This window comes from Pseudopipra pipra, chromosome W (genome assembly GCF_036250125.1).
Source record: "Pseudopipra pipra isolate bDixPip1 chromosome W, bDixPip1.hap1, whole genome shotgun sequence".
NCBI lineage: Eukaryota > Metazoa > Chordata > Aves > Passeriformes > Pipridae > Pseudopipra > Pseudopipra pipra.
Genome location: NC_087580.1, coordinates 43,927,242 through 43,954,432, shown reverse-complemented (window position 1 = coordinate 43,954,432; position 27,191 = coordinate 43,927,242). Strand labels below are relative to the sequence as shown.

The window sequence follows — 27,191 nt, the reverse complement described above, 5'->3', positions numbered from 1 at the left end:
TGATGTCGATTTAGCTTAATTCATTCTATTGCTCGCTCGGTTGTTGTCTCTTGTCCAGATTGTCGTCGTGCCTGTACTGTCTATTTTAGTACTAACCCTCGAGGTCTTACAGCCTTACAGATTTGGTAATCAGATGATTCAAGTCGATGAAATTGGTAATTTGGAGCATGTCCATGTGTCCATTGGCATGTCTTCCCACCTGGTGGTTGTTAATACATATGCTACACAAAAAGGTCATGGTGTCATTGCTGCATTTGAGGTGCCCGCTCAGGTGCGGGCGGACAATGAACTACCTTGTGTCTGTAAATCTGTCCAAGTTTTCTTTGCTTTGTGAAAGGTCACTCATGTTACGGCTATCTCACATTCTCCTACAGGACAGGCTATTGTGGAGATGATGTATGGTACCCTGAAGCAATTGCTTCAAATTCAAAACAGAGGGGGAAATGTGGGGAATCTCGGCTGGGCCGGGACCCCTGGTATGGAATGAGAAACTGGCTGAGAATGGAGGCCCTGGTCCTGACAACGTACTGATGCATCCTGAGAGAGCAGAGGAGCAGCAGGAGAAGAGCTGTCCTGTGGGAACAGGGAACACTGTCTCATGAGAACGAGGACTTGTTTTGAACAGAGTGACTGAGAAAAATATAAACATCAAAGGAAAACAGAGACAGGTGCACAGAAATGTTGTGAGAAAGTAGGACTGAGAAAGTCCAGAGAAAGTCCAGCTAAAATCTACCTATTAGCTGTGAGAATTGTAGTTTGTGTATTCAAGCTGACCTATCTGTGTGAAATACGTGTACAAAAAGAACTGTATTTAAGAGGCTGTAAATCGCAGCTCGTGGCTGCTGCTGCTTCCTTTTTTCTTTTCCAATAAACTGTCTTGCTGAATATTATATGTCGTAGTCCATCCCAACAATGACACCTTTATTTCACAATTGCAGCTCTGCCATGTAGGTGAATCTTAAGTGGTTGCAGAGAATGATAGAATCTTTATTCAATGAAAATACAACTGGAAGATTTAGAGGGTCAGAGGGATGTCTTGTCTACTAGTTGTTAAGAGAGTAAAAAAAATCTTCCAGCTCAGCAACCTCCTAAACTGCTTCCAACATCAGAGCCTACAGCTGTGAACACTGCACTGTTGTCCACATATTTTTTTTTAGATTAAAAAGTAATTATGTCTTTGAAGATGTGAAAGAACTCTTCTGCCTTCCATGGGAACCATAAGACTGTCTCAGAAGATGGGAAACAAGCCCAAGATGGTACAAAACCTGGAGGACACTGAGGGGACACCTCATGGCAGTCTACAACTTTTTCGTGAGGGGAAGAGGAGAGGTAGACACTGATCTCTTCTCTGTGGTGACCAGTGACAGAACCCAAAGGAATGGCCTGAAGTTGTGTTAGAAAAAGGTTCTTCACCCAGAGGGTGGTTGGGAACTGGAATAGGCTCCCCAAGGAAGTGGTCACAGCACCAAGCCTGTCAGAGTTTAAGAAGCATTTGGACAATACTGTCAGGCATATGGTGTGACTCTTGGAGATGGTCCTGTGCAGGGCCAGGAGTTGTACTCAATGATCCTTGTGGGTCCCTTCCAACTCAGCGTATTCTGCGATTCTGTGATTCTGTGAATGGGAAACTTGCCCTTCTGTGAGTGCTTCCATCTTTACTATGTTAGTTTTAAGGGGTTTTACATTCAGTCAGCTACATGTAACACATGCTGATAAATCTTCAGTTTCAAACAACTAGATAAAAAGGGAAATCAAGCCACATGAGATGAAGCAGTGCAGATGTTGAACAGACCCAGGTTTGCAGTATCACCTTGCACAAAACACACATATTTATTCCTCACTTCAAAGGAGATTTATCTTTAAATAATCTTGGTATGGCTACTTTTAACTTTTACTAAAAATAGCCTAAGATTTCTCAGGTAAGCTTCCCTATTTGGGGAAAACACCAAAATTCCTTCCATAACTGTTTAGATTTTATCAAAAGCTCATCAATCAGTTTGCGCTAGAAGGCTAAATTTCAACACAGCTACTGCAGATTCTTTAAAAAGGGTTCCTTTACAGGAATAAGGGAGCCCACTGCCACATGCCAGCAGCACTGCCCCCACCAAGGCATCTTCTTTCAGCACAACCCCAAATATACCTTCCCCAAGGGTTCAGTATTGCTATACTTAGACCAGCGTTATTTTTATGCCACTGGGTAAGAAGACTGTAAAAACAAGACACCAACACGAGGGTCTGAGCTCTATGATGCTATTCAGCACAGTACTGACTCAGAGCAATATTTCCTCACAAGATCGTATATAGGTTACACTCAGTATGATCAAAATTTTTAACCAGAATGTATAAAGAACTTTCAGTATACATGTAACTGGCACCAGCTATGATTTGTAATTCACTTATCTTTCAACATTGTTGGCAGTCTTCAGCAATAGCCATGAAATAACAAGGCAAGGAGATGGCATGTCAGATTGGGCACAAGTCCAAACCCCATTTGCAGCCCTGGCAGCAGCCAGACATCCTGATGTTGCTGCCAAAGAAGCCTCAGCTCCCACTGCCCATGTCATTCTTGTTCTGGGGTCGAGGCATGACCATCTCTGCATCTTTCAACTAGGCACTTTTCAAATTCACTACATTCACTTACGATCAGGTTGTTAAGGAAACTTTCTTATCTGACCATTCAGGTGAGACTCCGACAGTCACACTCACACCACCTGAGACTTTAACTGCTGGGACCGAAGCCTCTTAGCAGGTAGCTCCAGTGAGCCAACAGGTGCCCTGTTTGACTCCTTATACACCCCACACTCACACAGTCAGACAAGGTTTCCTTACCAGCTCCACCCCAGGTTTCCCATATGCCCTAGTTACAGGGGCTGGGACCAGTTTATCACAATGTGGGTATAACAAAAATTGTGTATTCTACACCCTCTATGTAATTTCTGATGGACTGTTAATAAATGGATTGTTTGCAGCAGCTGCCCAGGGCACACCTGACACCTCAGGCTACAAACTGGGTGTTAAAGAACCCTACAAGCTATGGGAGTGTTTCTTTGTCTTCACACCAATGACTCAGCTGTGATAATTCCCCTCCGGGGAGGCATTGGCACCTTCACACCCAGCCTGAGGGGTCATCTGTGCTAATGGGCCATACTGGACTGGCACAATAGGCAGCTGCTACACCTAGACCATCAAAGACTCCAAAAATATTCCATGACTCACAGAGTTAAATCACCCATTGTGAAACTCCCTGCCCTGGGGGAGGTACTGGGCATTCCCACCTGAACCTGAGCATATATAATCTTTGGGTTTTGGGACTTTTGGTACCACTCATCAGATCGAGAGGATCAAAACTTCAACAGGACTGCGACTGCCACTCTCAACAAGATTGTGATCATTACTTCAACAGAACTGTCACCATCATCCAGACCAACAGGTTTTCCTTTCCTTTTACTGTGCACCTAGAGGGGCCATGTGGTGCTCAGCACAGGGGCTAATGAACACTGTTCTGTTCTTGTCCCAGGATTCTCAGTTATACATCTGTCTTTGGGGGTTAAAACCATTTTTCTCTCAATGTATTTATTGTTATCTTTTTTTTTAGTAAATTGTAACTTGTAATCTCTCTAGAGTTGGGTTCATTTCTCCTGCCTGTTTACTTTTAAACCAGCACACCATATCATTGTCAGACCTCTGGTTCCTTTAAGTAATTTAATTATGATGCAGTGACACAATAACAGCTCAAGATGGTGCCCCTGGGGAGGGACCCCAAACAAAGGAATCCCTGGACTGTTATTACAGTCTGTGCACCCATTTCAATAGTGATTTTGGGTCTGGGGTCTTCTCATTTTCATTGGCTTCTGCAGGGTCTCTGGGTGATTGGCTGGTGCTGCAGATCTACTTACCCTTTGTTAGGCAAAGGGGCGATGCCTGTTCATGGCTCCTTGCCTGGGGCTCCAACCATTTCATTCACCCAGGGCACAACCTTCAGCTTGCACTGCACCTGCACACCAAGCTACTGGTCCTAATTTTATTCCTCAACAAGGTGAACACTGATTGATCTAGTCAGCTTCCTCACCCACTAGCACACACTCACTCTTGAGCAACACAGAGGATTTTCTACACTGCTGCTTTTCTTCTGAAGATGTGGGACTGGAACTATCTGAACAAGCAACAGGACTGCAGAAGGGAGCTACCTTAGGAGCTGTGAAATGAAGTCCTAGCAATAGCTGGCAAGTAGATATGAAGGGTCAACCCAAAGGCAGTGTCCTCGCTTGGGGTGCAGTGCGGCCCTGAAAAAGCGCAAGGCTTCAGGAGATGGACAGTTTGACTGTGGAGAGGAATATGGGCAGCCGTAGTGGGTTGACCCTGGCTGGATGCCAGGTACCCGCTAAAGCGACTCTCTCCATCCCCCCTGTAACTGGACAGAGGAAAGAAAAAAAACAATGAAGGATTCATGAGTTGAGAGAAGAGCTGGGAGAGGTCACTTACTGATCACCATCATGGGCAAAACAGACTCAAAGTGAGGATATTAATTGAATTTATTACTAACAGGGTCAGAGTAAAAGAGTGAGAAGTAAAATAATCTTAAAAACACCTTCCCCCCACCCCTCCCTCTGTCCAAACTCTACCTCCTCCCCCCGGTGGTGCAGGGAGATGGGGAATGGGGGTTATGGTCAGTTGTTGTTTCTGCTGCTGCTCAGAGAGGAGTCCTTCCCCTGCTTCCCGTGGGGTTCCTTCCACGGGAGACAGTCCTTCACGAACCTCTCCAATGTGAGTCCATCCCACGGGCAACAGTTCTTCATGAAACTGCTGAATTTAATTTCTGCAATGAGGTTTGGTACCAAGACCAAATCCCTTTCCCCACTTGTAAACTGAGGGTATTACTTACACTAACGTATTAAATCTTCCTCTCTCCAACCTTTGGCTTTGTTAACTTCTGTCATGAGTGGGTTTTGAAATAGGTTTTACATCACATACTTACAGTTAAATACAATAAATAAAGTATTTATACTCAGTATATAGATACAACTATACATACATACTAATGCTCTTTTACTAAAATTACTAAATTGCAATCTTAGTAATAAAAGCGGGAATACTGTGCACAATTTTTTTGTAACCCTGAACACCCAAATACATTTTGAAAATAGGGCAACAGCCTTTTATATTTAGTCATAACAGGTTACATGTTAAATGTAATCAACTCCTAAGTTATAAAAAGCAGCAGCATTTAAAAAAAATTACTTTGACCATTACATAGCAATTTTAAAAGCAACTACTTTCAAACTGCGCAACTGCATTCAAGAACTGGTGTCATATACAAAGAACTTAAACTTTAAAAGTAAATAGAAGCAAAGCAAGGGGCTTTGACTAAAATAGGCTAAGAATAGCCTATATTGCAAACTACTCAGGGTACAACAGTAAATTCAATAAGGCAAAATAAGGTTCAATAAGGCAAAGTGTCCTACACTTGGGTCACAACAACTCCATGCAGTGCTACAGGCTGGGGGAAGAGTGGCTGGAAAGCGTCTCAGCAGAAAAGGATCTGGGGGTGTTGGTAACAGTGACTGAACATGAGCCAGCAGTGTGCCCAGGTAGCCAAGAAGGCCGGTGATTGTCCCTCTATACTCGGCACTGGTGAGGCCGCACCTCAAGTCCTGTGTCTAGTTTTGAGCCCCTCACTTCAAGAAAGACATTGAGATGCTGGAGCATGTCCAGAGAAGGGCAAGGAAGATGGTGAAGGGGATAGAGAATAAGTCATATGAAGAGAGGCTGAGGGAGTTGAGGTTGTTTAGCCTGGAGAAAAAGAAGCTCAGGGGTGGCCTTCTCACTCTCTACAACTACCTGAAAGGAGGTTGTAGCCAGGTGAGGTCAGTCTCTTCTTCTCCCAGGCAACTAGCAAGAGGACATAGCCTCAAGCTGTGCCAGGGGAGGTTCAGGTTGGACATCAGGAAGAATTTCTTCACTGAAAGTGTGGTTAAGCTTTGGAACAGGCTGCCCAGGGTGGTGGTGGAGTCACCATCCCTGGAGGTGTTCAAGAAATGACTGGGTGTGGCACTTAGTGCCATGGTCTAGTTGACAAGGTTGAGATTGGTCACAGGCTGGACTAGATGATCTTAGCGGTCTTTTCCAACCTTAATGATTCTGTGATTCTATGATTTTAAATTTTAGTTAATATGATGGCAGTAAACTGCTTCCCCGGTCCTTATTTCTGAAGTATAACAAGAGTTGTTTTAATCGTAAAATGAAACCATGCCACATTATTTACTCAGCCATACTGAATGTTTTAAACTTAATTTTATAAAAATCTTATGGATTTAAGTATACAAGTGAAATGTAGGTTAATTTTTATTAAATGTCACCTCATGGCAGTGTCAAGAGGATATGGGAAAACAATTACGACTAAAAAGCATGTGTACTATGCAAAGATTGAATGGTCCAAGCTAGAAACCAATAATGCTGTACATTGCTTCACAACAGAATAGTAACTGATTTTATAAACTTAGTGTGCTCAGAATTATTCTAAACATTAATTATATAGAAATAAAGCTCATAAAATTAGTTATTACGAAATATTATGCCTTTGATTTCCCAAATGATTCAAAGTTCAGACATAAGTCACTTCATCTTGTATTTAATTTCAGAACTCTTGGGTAAAATATAACAACTGTTCAGTAGTGCACAACATCAAAGGAAAACAGCAACTACTGTGAAGCAGCCAGTGCTAATAAGAGAAAATGTAAAGAAAGGACTGGTGTGATGGTTTTGACTGAGATAGAGTTAATTTTTTCCACAGTAGCTTCTATGGGTGTATTGGGTTTGTGTGGCAAGGTTTTGGTAGCAGGGGGGATACATGGGTGGTTTCTGTGAGAAGCTGATAGAAGCTTCCCTTATGTCTGACAGAGCCAATGCCAGCCAGCTCCAAAATGGACCTACTGCTGCCCAAGGCCAAGCTCATCAGTGAAAGTGGTAGCACCTCTGGGATAACATATTTAAGAAATGAAGTTATTGTACAGAAGCAATTGCAGCAAGAGAAGAGAGGAGTGAGAGAAACAACTCTGCATACACCAAGGTCAGTGAAGAAAGAGGGGAAGGAGGTGCTCCAGGCACTGAAGCTGATTCCCCTGCAGCCTGTGGTGAAGACCATGGTGAAGCAGGCTGTCCCCCTGCAGCCCATGGAGGTCCATGGTGGAGCAGTGATCCACCTACAGCCTATGGAGGACCCTATGCCAGAGCAGGTAAATGTGCCTGAAGGAGGCTGTGATGCCATGGGGAGCCTGTGCTGGAGTAGGCTCCTGGCAGGACCTGTGACCCTGTGGATAGAGGAGCCTATGCTGGAGTAAGTTTGGTGTCAGGACCTGTGACCCTGTCAGGGACTCGCACTGGAGCAATCTGTTCCCGAAGGACTGCAGCCTGTGGAAGGGTCCTACACTGGAGCAGTTAATGAAGAACTGTAGATCCTGAGAAGAAGTCACATTGGAGAAGTTTGTGGAGAATTGTTTCCTGTGGTAGGACCCCACACTGGAGCAGGGGAAGAGTGTGAGAAGTCCTCCCCCTGAGGAGGATGCAGCAGCAGAAACAAAGTGTGATGAACTGACCACAAGACCATAATGTAAACACCATTGTTATAGTTTCTTTTTATTAGCTTCTGGTGAATTTTTTCACACCAACCGCTTGGCTGGGGTGGGGTGAGTTTTCAGGTTTTAGTGTTTGCTCGGCTTAGACCTTAACGACTGTCTTACTGACATGCTAATGGCTTCTCTCAGCAAGAAGCAGAGCTCTTTTGTTTTCCTCTCCCCGAGGCAAGGGGGGAAGGTAGATTATTGCTGTGTGGTTTCGGCAGAAGTGGCAGTTGCAGAGAGAGAGGGAAGGGGGACTAGGAGGCTGGCAGTTCTTTTTGCTGGGAGGTGCTTGGGTTTTGGGGATTGTTTTGCCTTCTTTGTTGTATTTTTTTCTTTCTGCTGGGGACAGCACTTGACTTTTGCCCTGACTAAGGGAGAGTGTGGGAAGAGAAGAGCTCCGGGGTTGTGGTGGTTTCACTCTAGACCTTCCTGGAGACCAGCTTGTAACCAGGAAGGAACTAGGAAAGTGATCACGGAAGTATTCCATGCTATTCCTTTACGTAACTTGAGGTATACATAAAGCCAGCAGGAGGGACCTCGCTCTCTTCCTTTCCCACGAGGTTCGAGAACGGTGAGTCCCTGTCTCGGTCTTGCTTATCTGGAACTGAGGCCTACAGTGACTGCTGTTATCTGCCACGCGTGAGGGGAGAGCCCTGGGCCGTGTCTAGCCATCCTGCCTGTTCGAAGGGAAGTGGTGAGATTTTTGCTAGTTTGCCTTCGGTTGGCTGGTTGACTTGCTCGGTCCTTGCCCCTTTTTGTCCTTCTCCCTTCTCCCTCCCCCTCTTCCCTTTTTGGGGAGCTGTTTGGGATTTCTGGAGTTGTGGTGTGTGGTATTCTCGTTGTGTGTATCTGTCTCATATGTAAAATATATATATATATATTTTTTTGCTATAACTTTGGCTGCTTCGGTTGTTTTTTTCTCTTCCCTCTCTGGGAAGCAGGTCCTTGTTGTCGAGTTTTGGGGGCTTGGCAGGAAGCCAGTTCCAAACTTGTACAACATTTTTGGTGTCAGAGGTGGGATATTTTGGTTAAGTTTGGCTTGTTTTGATAAACATTTTCCGGGAAGACAGCCAAGCTCGGTGTTGTTTTGCAAACCAATCTATTGTTTTGGGAACAGGTCTGGGAACACTGCCAGAGTCTGGGAAAGCAGCCAAGAAAACTTTGTTTATATAAACAAAGGGTTGTTTTGGGATCAAGAAGAAATAATAACAAAAACAATGGCTGTTTCTATAATTTGTCTTATTATTCTAGCCATCTTTACACCTGTTTTAGGCTACCCTATAGGGAGACGTCCAGACCTTGAGGATGGATGGAACAAATTGCTTCCATTCTTTAATTTTGACGTCGAAGGTTTGGTAAAGGAGATCCCCATGGTTAGAATTGGCTCTAATTACTATATAAATTTTGTTGCAACAGTACTGTCATTGATAAAGGTACTGGAAGTGCTCCTTAAACTTGGAAGAATGTTGTTATATTGCTTTCCCTCTTGTAGGAAAGATCACGCCTCAAAGGGACTCGCTGGAACTTTGGAAAGGGCTGCAGACAGGCCAGTCCCCGGGTGGCATGGAGCTTGGGGAGATTTCGGTAGATTAGTAGGACGTGTGTCACCCCCAATTAATTGGGAGTTCACACCAGAACAAATGTTTGATTCTGGTGAGATGGCCCACTGTTTGGCAGAAGGGTGTTTTTCCTACAAAGATCCAAATATGCAATTCTCCGCTTTGTGCTGGGGCCTGGCTAATGTTTATTGAGCTGCCATAGACCACCTTCAAAAGGTTAAGGTCGACACAGAAACCCAAACCACACCACTTGAAACCAGTGATGTCCCTATTAGGTCCACAGAAGTTGGGGTCCAAACACAACTTGAAGTCAATGCCGTTTCTACTAAGTCCACTAGAACTGGGACTCAAGCTAAGAACCGGAAAGTCATCATTGCCCCTATTAAGAAGAAGAAGAAGACGTGGGTAAGGGAGATCAAGGAACTTACGGACCCATCTCCGCAACCAGAACGCACAGAAGAAAGAGAAGAAGAAGAAGAAGAAGGAACAGAAGAACCTATCCAATCCACACAAGACGCAATGGACGAAGGAGCGGCAGCAACGGGCGAAGGAGCAATAGCAAGAGATGAAGGCGCGACTGCGAGAGAGGAAGAAGTGGTTGTGACTGAGGAAGGAGCGATTGGAGGAGAAGAAGCAGCTGCCAGAGAGGAAGAAACGGCTACACGGGAAGGAGCATGTCCAAAAGAACTAGGGGCACGCCCAAAGGAATATAGAGCAGTATCAAGAGAAAAGAAAGCAACAGTACAAACGGCCGGTGGTATATTGTCACTTGATGATTTATATCCTGACTACACATTCAGTGTTACAAAAGACGCAAAGAAGGAGCCAAAGCATCCCCCTCAATCGGAGGGAGAATTATTCCTACCCCTCCAGACCCAACCTTCTCTTGGAGGTGTGGATGATTGGAGGAGGAGGCCCTTATCTCAGCACCCGAAAGATTACTCACTACCTCCACCCACTGGGTATCGCGAACGACGCAGGAGTCCATCCCCACAGTATGAACGGTGTAGAAGTCCATCTCCGCGGCGTGAATGGCGTAGAAGTCCATCTCCATGCCATGAACGATATAGAAGCTTATCCCCACGGCATGCCCAGTCCCCACCTCCACATGAGAGATATAGGGAGGAGGTGGGAGCAGTCCCACGTAGGAGTGGAAGAGTAAAGAGAGAGGTGGAAAAGATTCTACGTGGGAGAGATAGACAAGAAATAATGCGAGAAAGCGAAATTACACAATCACTGACCACAAGAGAGCTTCAAGATTTACGGAGAGATTATATACGCTTGCCTGGTGAAGAAGTCCTCACCTGGCTGATGCGATGCTGGGACAAGGGAGCTGATAGTCATGTAATTGAAGGTGATGAAGCATGACAATTGGGATCCATTGCTCGAGACCCTGTGATAGAGCAAGAAATGGGAAGGGAGAAAATGGTGTCCAGTCTTTGGCTCCGAATCCTCCACGCGGTGAGAGTGAAATACCCATTTAAGGAGTCCCTGAAGAGTTCTTCAAGAAGGTGGAGGACTGCGGAAGAAGGCATCCAATACCTACGGGAATTGACCATGCTGGAGATCATCTATTCTGATCCAGATTATTATGACATCCAAGTTCCTGAGAATGTTCCCTGCACGCAACCAATGTGAAAAAAGGTAATTCAAGGTGCCCCTAAACCATATATTTCCTGCTTGATACCCGTATATAATCCAAAAATGGAGGAACCAAGCATGGATACCATGTGTGCTTGGATAAGAACCATAGAGGAAAATATGGAAGACTCCTTCGATCCCCTGTACCGACGCACCTACGATAGGGAAAGAATGGAGAGAGATTATGAATATTCCAGATATGAGGACGACCTTAGAGACAGAGATGACAGAAGGTATAGAGATTACAGAGAAAGGCCAATGGGAAGATCACGGCGGGATCGACAAAGACGACCTCGGCCTAGACCTCGATCCTGGTCTCGATCTTGCTAACGATCCCTGTCATTCACACATTGAAGGAAAGAGAACTCTAAGTATTGGTCACGTAACCAACTATGGGCATACCTTCGTAGTAAAGGAGAAAACATGAAGAAGTGGGATGGTGAACCCACTTCTAAGCTTGAAGCTAGAGTGAGGGAGCTGAAGCGAAAGGACACTGACAAGAAAGTTGTCTATGTAGTAGATGGAGACTTCTTAGAAGAGAAACTGCAATCGCCAAGGCACAAGGAGATGGAGGTCCACTTCGACAACGGCAAAAAGTCTAAGAAGTCAAAGTCAGACTCTGACGACGAATGCTCTGATCAAGACCAGTAGAGGGGCCCTGCCTTCTGCCAGGAGAAGGAAAGGGACCAAGAAGATAACCGAGTTTACTGGGCTGTGTGGGTTCGATGGCCTGGCACATCGGATCCTCAGAGATACCAGGTCTTGATAGATACTGGAGCCCAGTGTACTTTAATGCCTTCAGAGCATAAGAGTACCAAGACTGTTTCTATTTCTGGAGTGACAGGAGGGTCTCAAGAATTGTCAGTAGTAGAGGCGGACATGAGCTTGACGGGAGACCAATGGGAAAAGCATCCCATTGTGACAGGGCCAGAAGCCCCTTGCATCCTCGGTATGGACTACCTAAGAAGAGGATACTTCAAGGACCCGAAAGGGTACCGGTGGGCTTTTGGTATAGCCACGGTGATTGAAGAGGAGTCCAAGCAATTGTCTGCCCTTCCTGGCCTCTCAGAAGACCCTTCCATTGTAGGACTACTGCGAGTTAAAGATCAGGAAGTGCCAATAGCCACAACAACTGTACACAGACGACAGTATCGGACAAATCGAGATGCTGTGATCCCTATCCACAAAATGATCCGAAAGTTGGAGAGCCAAGGGGTGGTCAGCAGAACCCATTCACCCTTCAACAGCCCCATCTGGCCTGTGCGTAAGTCCGATGGAGAGTGGAGACTGACTGTGGACTATCGTGGCTTAAATGAAGTTATGCCACCGTTGAGTGCTGCCGTGCCAGATATGTTGGAGCTCCAGTATGAGTTGGAGTCCAAGACAGCAAAGTGGTACGCCACCATCGACATTGCCAACGTGTTTTTCTCCATTCCTTTAGCGGCAGAGTGCAGGCCACAGTTTGCTTTCACCTGGAGGGGCGTTCAATACACCTGGAATTGACTGCCCCAGGGGTGGAAACACAGTCCAACCATCTGTCATGGACTGATCCAGGTCACACTAGAGAAGGGTAAGGCTCTCGAACACATCCAGTACATCGATGACATCATTGTATGGGGGGATACAGCAGAAGAAGTTTTCAAAAAAGGACAGAAGATCATCCAGATTCTCCTCGAGGCCAGTTTCGCTATCAAGAAAAGCAAAGTCAAGGGACCTGCCCGAGAGATCCAATTCCTAGGGGTGAAATGGCAAGATGGACGACGCCAGATACCAACAGACATAATCAACAAGATTGTAGCAATGGCTCCACCCACAAACCAGAAAGAAACCCAAGCTTTCCTGGGAGCAATAGGTTTCTAGAGGATGCATATCCCAGAATACAGTCAGATTGTGAGCCCTCTTTACTTTGTGACCCGCAAAAAGAACAATTTCCAGTGGGGTCCTGAGCAACAACAAGCTTTCAGGCAGATCAAGCAAGAAATTCCACATGCCGTGGCTCTTGGACCAGTCAGAACGGGACCAGATGTAAAGAATGTACTCTACACTGCAGCTGGAGATAAAGGTCCCTCCTGGAGCCTCTGGCAAAAGGTGCCTGGCGAGACGCGAGGGCGACCACTGGGTTTCTGGAGCCGAAGCTACAGAGGTTCTGAGGCCAATTACACCCCTGTGGAAAAGGAAATCTTAGCGGCATATGAAGGTATACGAGTAGCTTCAGAGGTAATTGGTACCGAAGCACAGCTCTTCCTGGCACCCCGATTACCAGTCTTGAGCTGGATGTTCAAAGGGAAGGTGCCCCCTACGCATCATGCCACCGATGCCATGTGGAGCAAGTGGATCGCTTTGATTACGCAACGTGTCCGAATCGGGAACTCGAATCGCCCTGGCATTTTGGAAATCATAACCAATTGACCTGAAGGTGAGAACTTCAGCCTGGCAGAAGAAGAAGAAGAGCCAGTGAGCCGAGCCGAAGAAACTCCGCCATTTGATCAGCTGCCAGATGAAGAAAGGCATTATGCCCTTTTCACTGATGGTTCTTGCCGTATTGTAGAAAGGAACCGGAAGTGGAAAGCAGCCGTTTGGAATCCCACCCGACAAGTGGCAGAAGCCGCTGAGGGTCAAGGCGAGTCGAGTCAATTTGCGGAACTCAAAGCCATCCAATTGGCCCTGGACATTGCTGAACGAGAAGGCTGGCCGAGACTCTACCTCTACACAGACTCGTGGATGATAACCAATGCCCTATGGGGATGGTTAGACCGATGGAAGAAGATGAACTGGAGGCGTGGAGGAAAACCCATCTGGGCTGCTGACTTGTGGCAGGACATCGCTGCCAGAGCGAAGAGTCTGAATGTGAGAGTCCACCATGTAGATGCCCATGTGTCCAAGAAGCGAACTAATGAAGAACACAATAACAACAGAGAAGCGGACCGAGCTGCACAGATAGGAGTGTCACAAGTAGACCTAGACTGGCAGCAGAAGGGAGAGCTGTTTCTGGCTCGATGGGTCCATGATGCTTCCGGTCATCAGGGCTGAGATGCCACCCACAGATGGGCACGAGACCGAGGGGTGGATTTAACCATGGATATCATTTCTGAAGTTATCCATGATTGTGAGACTTGTGCCGCTATTAAGCAGGCGAAAAGACTGAAGCCCCTGTGGTATGGTGGACGATGGGATAAGTATAAGTATGGAGAGGCATGGCAGGTTGATTATATCAAACTGCCACAGACCCGCCAAGGTAAGTGCTATGTACTTACCATGGTGGAAGCAACAACGGGATGGTTAGAGACTTTTTCAGTGCCTCACGCAACGGCCCAGAATACCATTTTGGGCCTTGAAAAGCAAGTCCTGTGGAGACACGGGACCCCAGAACGTATTGAGTCGGACAATGGGACTCATTTCAAAAATGAAATAGTCACCACTTGGGCGAGGGAACATGGTATCGAATGGGTGTACCACATTCCCTATCACGCACCAGCTGCTGGGAAGGTTGAGAGATATAACGGACTGTTGAAGACGACTCTAAAGTCACTGGGTGAAGGAACTTATAAAAACTGGGACAAAAACTTAGCCGAGGCTACCTGGCTAGTTAACACCAGGGGTTCTGTCAATCGAGCTGGCCCTGCACAGGCAGAATCCCTTCACATTGTTGATAGAGATAAAGTTCCAGCAATCCATTTGAGGGGAATGCTAGGGAAAGCTGTTTGGGTTACCCCGCCTCAGGTCAAAACAAACCCATTCGTGGGATTGTCTTTGCTCAAGGGCCAGGACATACGTGGTGGATAATGAAGAAGGATGGAGTGATCCAATGTGTGCCTCAAGGAAATTTAGCCTTGAGGAAAAACTAATTGTATGTCCTGAGCTGTGTTTTTACAGGAAGCCAGTCACCAGATGAGAGAGAGAGAGAGAGACCTGAACTAAGCTGATGCTGGTATCCGGTGATGAGACAGTCCAGTGATGAAACGGCCATAAATCAGAACTGTAATTGTGACTGAGGAGACCAAAGATCTGGACTGAACTGAACTGACATCGGTATTGATTTTCCAATGACGAGACAACTGTGCCGAGAGACCAACAAGAACTATATGTATATATATATGTATATGTGTATATATATGCGCGGGATGTAGGCGAACATGAGACATAGGTGTTACGTAAAGAAATAGTATGGAATAAGGGGTGGAGAATGTGGTGGTTTCACTCTAGGCCTTCCTGGAGACCAGCTTGTAACCAGGAAGGAACTTGGAAAGTGATCACGGAAGTATTCCATGCTATTCCTTTACGTAACTTGAGGTATAAATAAAGCCAGCAGGAGGGAGCTCTCTCTCTTCCTTTCCCATGAGGTTCGAGAACGGTGGGTCCCTGTCTCGGTCTTGTTTATCTGGAGCCGAGGCCTACAGTGACTGCTGTTATCTGCCACGCGTGAGGGGAGAGCCCTGGGCCGTGTCTAGCCATCCTGCCTGTTCGAAGGGAAGTGGTGAGATTTTTGCTAGTTTGCCTTCGGTTGGCTGGTTGACTTGCTCGGTCCTTGCCCCTTTTTGTCCTTCTCCCTTCTCCCTCCCCCTCTTCCCTTTTTGGGGAGCTGTTTGGGATTTCTGGAGTTGTGGTGTGTGGTATTCTCGTTGTGTGTATCTGTCTCATATGTAAAATATATATATATATATATATATATATATATATACATTTTTGCTATAGCTTTGGTTGCTTGGGTTTTTTTTTCTTTTCTCTTCCCTCTCTGGGAGGCGGGTCCTTGTTGTCGGGTTTCGGGGGCTTGGCGGGAAACCAGCTCCAAACTTGCACAGGGGTTCATTTTGGTTTTGGCCAAGTCATCTAGCTGCCTTTGGCCCCGGTTCACCTCCATTCCCTCATGCCCTGTTCTGCCCACGGCCCAGACTTGCCTCAGATTTCATTGGAGAAGCTGGTACCATCTGCGGAGGAACTTCTGAGCGGTGTGGTGGTTTGGGCTAGGCCTTCCTTGGTGACCAGTTTGTAACCAGGGAAGGGTCCAGATTTACCCAGTATTCCCTACGATTTTTACGGAAGCCAGATTATAAGAAGAAAGGAGGAGAGGCCTTCGCTCTCTCTTTCCTTCCGGCGGCTTGGAGGTGCAGGTTCCCTGCTGTTGAGTCTGCCGTGTTGGGGAGTGAGGCCGGGCTAGGCCTTACTGACCTTGGGAGACAGAGGTTGCCGGCGATCGTTCCGGAGCGACTCTCGGTTGTCCCAGGAGAGTAGTGAGCTATTTCTTTGCTAACTCTTTTAGTTGTTAGATATTGTGTCACTAATTGGAATATATATATATATTATTTTAGTTTTGTTCCCTTTTCCTTCCCCTTCCCTTTCCCTTTTGAAATTGTATATTTTAATTATATATATAAGTGTAAATATATTTATATATCTCACTTTGGTTGTCTCTCTCTCGTTTCGGGTTTTCTTAGTTTTTTACTCCCTCTTCTCCCTGAGGTTTGGGGGGAGGACTTCTGGTGGTAAGGTTTGGAGACTTGGCAGGGAGCCAGCTTCAAACCATATCAAGGGGAAAGGCTGCTCTTCTCACACTGGAAAGCATGAGTCCACAGGAGGAATGACCCTCCCCCCTTCTCCTTTCCGGTGGGGGTCCCCGTTTGGCACGTGGGCCCACAGACGCAGCGGCTGCCAGAGCCCAACGGCGCCCCCTGCCAACCATCAGAGAGCAACTGCATCCTCTGCTCCTCTGGAGCCCAACAGCGCCCCCTGGTGACCAATAGTGAGGCACTGCAGCCCCTGCCTCCCGAGGCGCCAGCGTCCCCTGATGGGTATGGTTATAACTGCGCTGAAAGGCAAAGAAGTACTTAATTGTTTTCAGTGAAAGTTGGGTTCTGGGATTGTTGCTTGTTTGTTTGTTGTGTTGCCTATATATATATTCTTTAGTAAAGAGCTGTTATTTTTCTTTTCCACACTTTTCAACTGGAGCCTCTTAATTTCAAAGTTGTAATTACTCGGAAGGAGGAGCTCAGTTGTTTTTCCCATATCCCACCCTCCTAATGGAATATTTCTGTCTCGTTAAACTGAGACAACCATAAAAATCACAAAGTAATTCAGGTTGGAAGGGACCTCAGGAGGTCACACTTGTGAGTGCCACAAGAGAAAAGACCTCAGAAACCAGAGAGGGAATGAAACAAAAGGAAGAACAACTATCAAACTTACCATGGACTTGATTGATTTCCGAATTCTGAGAAAGTATTTCGTCTGCTAATTTCTGAGCAGTTGGCAAAACTTCTGTATGGTGCACTGTGATCAAATACTGTACAAATTTTTGTAGTTGGTCTCTGTTCATTTGAAACAGTGTCTCTGAAATGGGAAGATGCAGTTTGACCTGATCTGGCTTGCGAATCCGGTATAAAGAGAGTGCCACAACATGGGCACAGTAAAATATGTCCTTGTTTCCACAGCTACAGGTCACTGAGGTAATCTTGCAACGATCAAAGCTGATAGCTACATTGCAAAGAGTTTCTGGCTCTGATTGCATTGCAGGGTCTGTCACTGTGCCACTTAAGTGGAAACCTGTGAAAGGAAAAAAAGATCTTACATTATTAAATCAAATACCATATCTTATTATCAATACCCTTTCATTAATCAAGTAAAAGTCATCATCTATTTCTGAGAAATAATATAACTTAAAGAATTTGATTTAATTAAAAATATGATGAACTTTTTCTTTCATTCATACCCTTTTCATCTCAAATAAAATCAAAAGGAGCTAGTTTACAAGCCCTCTTTGCTATTCCATCACAACATTCATAAAAGTTTGATAGTAAGAAAAAGTTATTTGGTAAATGATAGCTGCAGAAGCAGAGTTGCATACAATTAAGACCAATGTGAAAATCCCAGTAGTTCAGCAAGCTGGCAGCAATTTTCCAAACCTCACACCAGAGAGCCTGCACCTACCAGCAAATTTAACCATTCTCTCAATAAGTAAGAGGAAAGTAGTTCACTCTAGTGGCACAAACCCTGGTCCTAATCTCAACTCTGCCACCAATTCACTGACATAAGTTACTTAACCTCATTGCTTTCACCTCTCCCCTCACTGAGATGATGCTAAAGCTTCAACTCAAGCAATTTTGTAGGGCAGCTATGTTTGTGTAGCTCTTTGGAGATGGAAACTGCTGTGGTTACTGATACACAGCATATCAGATTTATAATAATGAATGAGACACACGTGCACTGTTTCAGAAGTGTACATTTCCACTTGGCATGATAAAGTGCAAGGTAAAAGACCTGGGTTACCTTATATTGTAAGAAGGTATCGTATACCATAAGAAAGATTTTCACTTCAGCTACTACTCCACCAAGCACCCTGTTGAACCAAAGTCTCAAACTATGCTCTGAAGATCAGACCTAAACCTATCTGTTTTCCCAACATAAAGACCCAGATTTGGCTCTCAGTACTTTATCACTGAAGAATTTGTGTGTTTCGTTTGGATTTTATGTAAACATGACATTGATTTTTGATTCAAGCATAAAGTCAGAGGTATAGATACAAAGCAATACAAATTACATATTCTGTATCAGTATTAAACTTGAACAGACTGCATGCATAAAATCTAGAACGGATATTACAAGTAAGGTGTTATACATTAACTATTTATAATGGAAATAATATAAAGCCACATTCCCTCAAAGTCCAAAACTGATGAAGTATTCTTCTATTTAAAGAAAAGTGTGTTGTAGGAAGCAGTATCCTCCCTCTGCCTTTCCCTTTGGTTTTTAAGTAATCATAGCATGCTCCCAAGAGTGCTCTCTCTCAAAAAAAGAAGATTTGTTAAAACTTATCCAGTTCTATTTCAGGTTAATTTCCAGTAAATGAGATATGTATTGGTGGTCTCAAAAAAATTGAATGGGAGATATCTTTTTTTAAATATAGCTTTCCTATGAAGCATGCATAAAACTCTCTCATCTATGACCTGAGGGAAAGCCTAACACTCGAACACTCAAAAAGGGCCTGATCCTACTCATTCCTGCTCTCAGTAAGGAGCTATATTGGGTCTGGTTGAGATGGTGTTCATTTCCCCATAGCAGCCCTCACAGTGCTGTGCTTTGCATTTTACACTGGTAGCTAGAAAGGTGTTGATAACACACCAGTGTTTTGGCTACTGCTGAGCAGTGCTGGCACAGCATCAGCACTGTCTTTCCAACGTTCCGACCCCCATTAGTAGGCTGAGGGTGGGCAAGATCCTGGCAGGGGGCACAACTAGACCAACTGACCCAAACAGACCAAAGGAATATCCCAGACCATATGATGTCAGCTCAGATATAAAAGTTAAGGGAAGGAGGAGGAAGGGGAGGCATTCTTTATTTACGGTGTTTGCCTTCCAGAGCGACCACTATGTGTACTGCAGCCCTGCTTCCTGGGAAGTGGACGGACATTGCTTGCTGATGGGAAGCAGAGAATAAAATGGTTTTTTTCCCTTTGCTTGTGCATGCACAAACTTTTGCTTTAGTAAACTGCCTTATCTCAACCTATGAGTTGTTTTCCATCTTATTTTCTCTTCCCTGTCCAGCTGAGAAGGGGGAGTGATAGAGTGGCTTGATGGGCACTTGGCATTCAGCCAAGGTCAACCCACCACAGTCCTTTTTGGCACCCAGTGTGGGGTGAGACAGTGGCAGTTATATATTAAGCATGCTATAGTAATAGTAGTTAATGAGTATCAAGTTCCTGTGGGGGACACAGAGTTTGTCAGTTGCACTGCTTATCTCTTTATTTTGCTGAGTTTGGGAACATGTTGATACAAATAATGTCTCTGTACTTTGCCCTTCGATTGATGGCCTTGTTGTGCTGGGGGAGCTATCTTGGAGAAAGGATGAGGGAATAAATCTCCCTCTCCCTATCCAGGATCGATGTGGATGGTTTTATAATGCAGGCTCCTGTGGTCCTTGTTCACCCTTAAACGAACTGTTTAATACTATCAATTAATACTGTTGGCACACTATGGAGTGCAGCATAAGGCCTGGAGTGCAGCATAAGGCCTGGAGGTCTCCCCCATATCCCCAATCCGCCGTAATTGGTGCCCCGTGGTGAGGCCAAGATTGTTTGAACTCTTCTGTGAAGATTATAGCAGTATAGGAGTAGTTTGTGTGCAACGGCGGACCGGAGTCTAAGCGGCAAAAGTACTAGCGGGCAGCATCACCACAGGAGAGCAGCCTGTTTTGAGTACTTCAACCTTCCTGAGGACATTCAGGTAAGGAGCAGACCCGGCATATTCCCTTATATAAAGAAACAAACAAAAAGAAAAAAAACAAAAATGGGAGCATCCCTCACTAAGACAGAAAAAGAGAACTATAAGCATTTGAAAAATTTATTAAGTTGTAATGGCAAATCGACTAACAAAAAATCCTTAAAAAGCCTTTCCAAAGTTATGGTTAAAACTGACTTTAAACTTCCTTTCTGTCTGACGACTAAAGACTGGGAACTACTAGGCAGACAGATTTGGATAGCTGCAAATTCCAACGATAAAGCAGCAATACATGCCAACATAGCTTGGACTCATATCGTAACAATTCTTGAAATGCAAGAAAAAGATTCTGAGCCCCAACGAGAAAGCAGCGCAGCTTCCCTCCGGGGTCTAGGAGAGGGTGGGAGATCGAAATCGCCGCGGGAAGCAGGGGAGGAGGGAAACAGAGATCACGACCGGCAGCCCTGGGCAGGCGTCCCCCCTCACCCCCCCCATCGCGGTCAGCACATGGCGGAGCCGCGCCCCCGGTCCTTGATACAGCAGGAAGCTTTGGAACTGGTCATCCTCAGCCCCCTGCGCAGATGGGACCCGGAGCGGCAACCCCCATCCCGGGCATTAACATCGGGGCAGCCCCTGCCCCGTCCCGGGCTCCTCCGCCGCGGCTGCCGGCGCAGCGGGGGGAGGAGAAGCCGCCCGCGGACAGCTCCAACGGGATCCCTCCTCGCCCCCCTCCCCCTCTCCCTCTGAGAGCAGGCGAAACCATCCCGCCGCTCCCAAGCCCCGACTTCCCTCAGCCACCACCCCTGACATGGAATAGTTGCCACAGACACTGTTCAGGACAGATTTGTGCCGAGGAAAATCCAGCAGCCGTTTGTGTAGCCCCGGCCCCACTCCCTCCCGCCCAGCAGCTCTCAGCAGGCGATCACCAACTGCAGTTTCCCCAGGCGCCTCCACAGCCACAGCCCCCGACAACTATCACCGCATGGTCAAACAAAGGAGGCGAGGAATTTCCAACTTTCAACCACGCTGGACCAGCAGCGAGATTTCCTGCCTTCCCTACGGATGCCCAGCAGGACAGGATGACGTCATCGGGACCCCCTCCGTGCCCGGCACCGGGGATGGGACAACCCCTGCCCTGCAGCTCCAACTCTGCTCCGCTTCTTCCCACATCATGCTGCAACATGCAAAGAAACCCGCAGCTAACAGACAGTGTTTCCCCCACTTCTTACAGCGTGAATCCAGCGGTGATAGACTCAGCAACACCGAACTCACAATCCTTAAAAACATTTAACCAATTTTCTCCCAATAATCCATTTTCAAATATGTCCAATAATTTTAACAATTCTGTTTCTCCTTCTAACCCTTTTGTTTCTTCCACAGGAACCGACCAGACCAATGATTGTAATGATATAGATGATATTGATACACCTGTTAATGATGTAAATTTATTGCAGGCATATCCAGTGTTTTATAATCCAGGTTCAGCCCCGGTGTGGGACCCCTTATCCATACCCCTTCTCAAGGATGCAAAAAAAGCGGTAACAACTTATGGGTTAAACTCAGCTTATGCAATGGGAATTCTGTCATCTATATTCTCTGGTTTTATACTAACCCCAAATGATTTAAAAGATATCATGAGAGCTTTACTAACTAAAGTACAAGTATCATTGTTTTTAGATGAATGGCAAGCCTTAATTAGAAAATATGCTCATGAAACTAGCTCTACTACACGTAGACCTATAAAAACTACCATACAAATGCTTTTTGGTGAAGGTCCTTATTCTGCAAATACAGATCAGGCCAAAATTCCAAAACAAGACTTAATTGCTACTAAAAATATGGCATTTTTGGCACTGCAATCAGTAGCTGAGGCTTCTGAAACAACTCCACCTTTCCATAATATAATTCAAAAGCCTGATGAATCTTTTATTGACTTTGCAGAACGGTTAAAAGAATCTATAGAAAAACAAATAAAGGTGAAAGAAGCACAAGATGCCCTGTTCTTGAAGTTAGCTATCTCCAATTCAAATGCACAGTGTCAACAAATACTTAGAAACCTTCGGGACCCTACCTCCATGGATATGGTAAAGACTTGCAAAGATATTAGCCCTAATGACAAATTAGCAGATAGCCTGGTCCAAGCTCAGGCATCAATGTCAAGCCAATTAGTTGAAGCTAATACACAATTGGGCAATCAGATTGCTGAGGCAACTCAGCAGATGGCAGAAAAAATGGCCCAGGTTTTAGCAGCAGCCCTAGACCCCTCCACAATAATATGCCATAATTGCAAACGTGCAGGTCATATAAAAGCTAACTGCCCACAAGTTCAGAGCCCCAATTCTCCAAAAACCATTCGTCCAGGCCTTTGCCCCAGGTGTAAAAAAGGGGTACATTGGGCTGTACAATGTCGATCTCTATTTGACAAACACGGAAACCCACTATCACCCAGGCCTTCTCGCACTCTCCACAGGGACAAAGGATAGTAGAGAGAACTCACAAATCCTTAAAAGATATGCTGAAAAAACAAGAAAAAACAACTGTAGGTCTCTCTCCATCAGAATGTTTAAACAAGGCATTGTATGTCCTCAATTTTTTAAATAGGCTGCATGAGGATGTTTCACCTGTTGGACATCATTTTGGAGCTGGAAAATTAAAAACGGGGGAAGCTAAGGTAAAATACAAAGATATCCTGACAGGAGAATGGCTTGGTCCTGTCCCTCTAATTGTTTGGGGGAGAGGACATGCTTGTGTCTCCACAGGAGCAGGTCCAAAATGGATACCGTCCAGACTAGTAAGAATCCACCAAGAAGTTTCCCTCCCAGCTCAACCAGCAGCAGATCCAGCACCAACGGATTCAGCACCAGCTACAGGAAGCGATCCCTCATCAGCAGCATCTTCGGGATAATCCTGTTTTTTGCGTGCAGCATAACACCAGCAAATCAGAAAGACAATGTCAGGAGCCCTTGCCACACCTCCTCCAACAATTCCTAATTGGGTAATGCTCCCTGGCCAAAATGTTTGGCTAAACCTGGCACAATCACTAAATACTGACTCTATCTGTCTCTCTACCTTAGATCCCTCTCACCCTTTTAAGACCTGTCTGGTAGGAATCCCCTGGACACCCAGCGAATGGGGTAATTTTAGAAATCAGTATATCCCCTGGTGTGATGACCACGATCAGTTCAAGAATCCATTCTTGGACTGTCTCACAAGACCAGCAAAAACTTCACATGACAGGCAGACATTTAGCTATCAGTGGCAGAGACCTGAGGAATTAGAAATCTTAGGGAGTATTGTTTCTCCTCTCTGTTTTTACTTCATTCACAACAAATATGTTTCCCCTCCTGAATTAATTAATGTCACCTCTTATGGACCTTATTCCAATTTCAGTTTCTGGTGTAAGGAAGAGGTTTCTTACCAGATACATGCTACCCCTGATTCGGTTATTCTTCCAAAAGGAGTCTTTTTAATTTGTGGACTTAGAGTCTGGAATATGATTCCTAGATTAGCTGCTGGAGGCCCCTGCACATTTGGAAAATTAACACTGTACAATCCAGCTACCCTTATGAAATCTTTACCTGTAAGGCCTCCCAAAAATCGTGCAAAAAGAAACAGTAACCTCCAAAGCACCTCACCCTTCTCACATCATAGAGTGCGCAGGCAATTCCAAGGTTTGCACCCACCTCTTAATTTCTATCCATCACAATCAAAATCCCTTTCTCCACCTAAAGCAGTGCAGGTCCCTGTAGCTGCGGCACCCCCACATCCAGCTGAAGAACATCCTTTAGCAAAATTACAGTCCTTGAGTGAATTCACAGCAGAATGCAACTCCAACATGCATTTTTGGTCAGACACTGCAAACATTATAAGTGGTATACTTCCAATTGTCAGCTCCACAAAAGCCTTAACTCTCCTTACCAGAATGGGATGTTGGCTAGCAAAAGAAGCTAATGCCACAAGTGCTGCCCTTGATGATCTCTTACAAGATACCCAAACCAATAAGAAAGCTTTGTTACAAAATCGTGCTGCAATAGATTTTCTCCTTCTAGTAAATGGCCATGGGTGTCAGGAGTTTGAAGGCCTCTGCTGCCTCAACTTCTCTGATCACTCACAATCTATCCACTCCCAGATTAATCAGCTTAAATCCTTAGTTCATGAAATCAAGCAAGCTGATCCTCTGACTTTTGATGATTTTTTCAGCTGGCTGCCCTTCAAAGGCCTCTCTTCCACTATTAAGAAAATTATTGTAGTTATCGTACTAGGACTTTCTGTAGTGTTTCTCTTTATGTGTGTCTTTCCATGCTTCCTCAGTTGTGCCAGAACCTCTCAATCATTAAAAGCATATCCAGCTTTAAAAGACAAAAAAGGAGGAGATGTGGCAATGAACTTGCCATATGCAGTATGGAAAAAGTCCTGTCAGAGATGGACTGGTGAGGAAAACAGCTCTAACCCTATGGAAACAAAAGCTTTTACTGTAGTTTAAACATGTCTCAACATGTTTGTGTATTTTCTGCAGTGTCACTGCCTCCCTCTTCCCAACACCCCCTGTGAAGCTATTGTCTCCCATACAAGGTGTCCTGAGGTGTCCCATTGGTCCCCTGTTAACCCCTTCCTATTGGCTGTTAACCCCTTACCTGATGGTTTCTTTTGTGTGACCCTGAACTCGTGATTGGTCCCCTTTGACCCTCCAAAAAGCCTTATAAACCCAAACCCCACAATAAACTTCCTCTTTCGTCCGTCCCTCCCAGGTGGTCTGTGTGTGCTCCTTGCGGGGTCACCGGGCCACGTGCTGGGGTGGGGGGAAGGACATTCACCTCGCAGGTAATGGGGCTAGCAGCATAAGGCCTGGAGGTCTCCCCCATATCCCCAATCCGCCGTAATGGAGTTCATAGAATCTTGTGTCATCCTGGTGTAAGAAAAAATAAATTTTAGGTGAGGATATATTGAAATGTGCCCTGAGGCATCTAGTTCCCAGCTGGCAGGGTGTGTGGAAGGATATGGGCAGGTTCCTAAGGTGGTTATCACCTCCCATTACCTGGGACTTTACACCTGAACAGGTATTCAACCCTGGCAAACTGACATGTCACCTGATGGAAGGGTGCCTTGCCTACCCCAATGAAAATCAGCAGCCTCTTGCCCTGTACTGGGGCCTGGCCTGTGCCTATCGAGCCACAGTTCAGTACTCTCAGAGGACTGTGGTTGAGAAAGGAAACCCAAACTGCAATGGAGGACACTATGGCTGACATAGGGACTCAAGCCACAACAACTACAGTCATTGCCCCAGTAGAGAAAAAGAAAAAATGGATAAGGAGAACTACAGGTCCATGTCATCAACTAGAAAGGCTGGAAGAAGAAGAAGGAGAAGAAAAAGAAGGAAAATCAGGAAAGGAAGGGTCTGATCAAGAAGTCAGTCCTTCAACAAAGAAATTGAAGAAAGGAGTAAGACAAATCAAACAGGAAACTGAAGTTAGCCAGTCCCTGACCTCATCAGAACTTCGAGGCTTGCAGAAAGATTACAGCCACCAGCCAGGTGAGCGGATTCCTACCTGACTGCTTTGATGCTGGGATAATGGGGCCAATAGTCAGAAATTGGAAGGTCATGAAGCCCAACAGCTGGGATTCTTTGCAAGAGATCAGGAAAGAGGAATTGGAAAAGAGGCAGCAATTCGGAGACTCTGCAGATGGCTCCTCTCCAGTGTGAGGGCAAGGTATCCATTTAAGGAAGATCTTGTGAACTCCACAGGAAAGCGGACCACTGCAGACGAAGGTATCCAGTACTTGAGAGAATTAGCAGTGCTGGAAGTCATCTACGGTGATCTAAAAAAATGATAACATTCAGAGGATGTCCTTTGCACACAAGCCACATGGAGGAAGGTGATTCAAAGCCCCTCTGCATCATATTCCAACAGCTTGGTAGCATTGTATTACCCACAAATGGATACACCAGCTGTAGAGGTGACATCCTCTTGGATCTGAAACATAGAAGAAACTGTGTACTTTCACATCCTTATCGGCCAGCACCTCAGCTCTTAGGGGCAGCCCAGGAGATGGGTCCTCTCCTGCTCCAGTCAGAGGGAAAGGAAGCCCTAGGCACAGGGCACGTGGTGAACTCTGGTTCTTTCTGCATGACCAGGGGGAAGACATGAGCAAGTGGATTGTGACTCCACCTTTAAGTCGGAAGCCCATGTATGTGAACTGAGAGGGAAGAGAGCTCTTAAGAAGGGGCCAGTCAAGAAGGCTGTCAGTGTAGTTGCTATAGAGACACAAGAAGGCAATCAGTGATCTCCCAGACATAGAAGGACTGAAATCACCTCCCTTGATCCTGGTGAGGGGACTTCTGGGCTGGCACTGCAAGGGTCAGACAGTGAATACTCTGACCAGGAATGGGAATAGAGGGTCCCTGTCTTTGGCCAGGAGGAGGAAAGGGATGACTGGGCATACTGGACTGTGTGGATTCTATGGCCTGGCACACCAGATCCACAGAACTATAAAGGTTTAGTAGATACTGGTGCACAGTGCACACTGATGCCATCAAGGCACAGGAATGCAGAACCTATCTGGATCTCTGGAATGACAGGGGCATGCCAGGAGTTGCCTGTATTAGAGGCTGAGTTAAGAGGGGACAAGTGGGAAAAGCATCCCATTGTGACTGGCCCAGAGGTCCCTTGTATACTTGGCATCGACTGCCTCAGAGGGGGGTACTTCATGGATCCAACTGGGTACTGATGGGTTTTTGGTGTAGCCACTGTGAATAAAGAGAAGATCAAACAATTATCTACCCTGCCTGGCCTCTCAGAAGATCCCTTCATCATGGGATTGCTGCAAGTTGAAGAACAGCAGGTGCCAATTGCTACCAGGTCAGTGCACCAGTGGCAATACTGCACAAACTGAGACTCCCTGGCTGCCATCCATGAGCTGATTCATCAACTGGAGAGCCAAGGAGTGATCAGCAAGACTCACTTGCCTTTTAATAGTCCCATATGGCCAGTGCAAAAGTGTGATGGAGGGTGGAGGTTAACAGTAGACTATCGTGGCATGAACGAAGTGACACCACCGCTGAGTGCTGCTGTACCAGAAATGCTGGAACTGGAGTTGAAGGTAGCCAGGTGGTATGCTGCAACTGACATTGCCAATGCATTTTTCTCAATTACTTTGGCAGCAGAGTGCAGACC

The 27,191-nt window shown here is 45.7% G+C and overlaps 1 protein-coding gene across 1 annotated transcript in view; it reads right to left on the bottom strand.

Annotated features, from left to right (window-relative positions):
- LOC135405126 (zinc finger SWIM domain-containing protein 6-like) overlaps positions 1 to 27,191 on the bottom strand; it is a 229,463-nt gene that overhangs the window by 111,296 nt on the left and 90,976 nt on the right. The window contains exon 2 of the mRNA XM_064639842.1: positions 16,994 to 17,350. Within this exon, the coding sequence (XP_064495912.1) occupies positions 16,994 to 17,350 (357 nt within the window). The remainder of the gene's footprint in view (positions 1 to 16,993; positions 17,351 to 27,191) is intronic.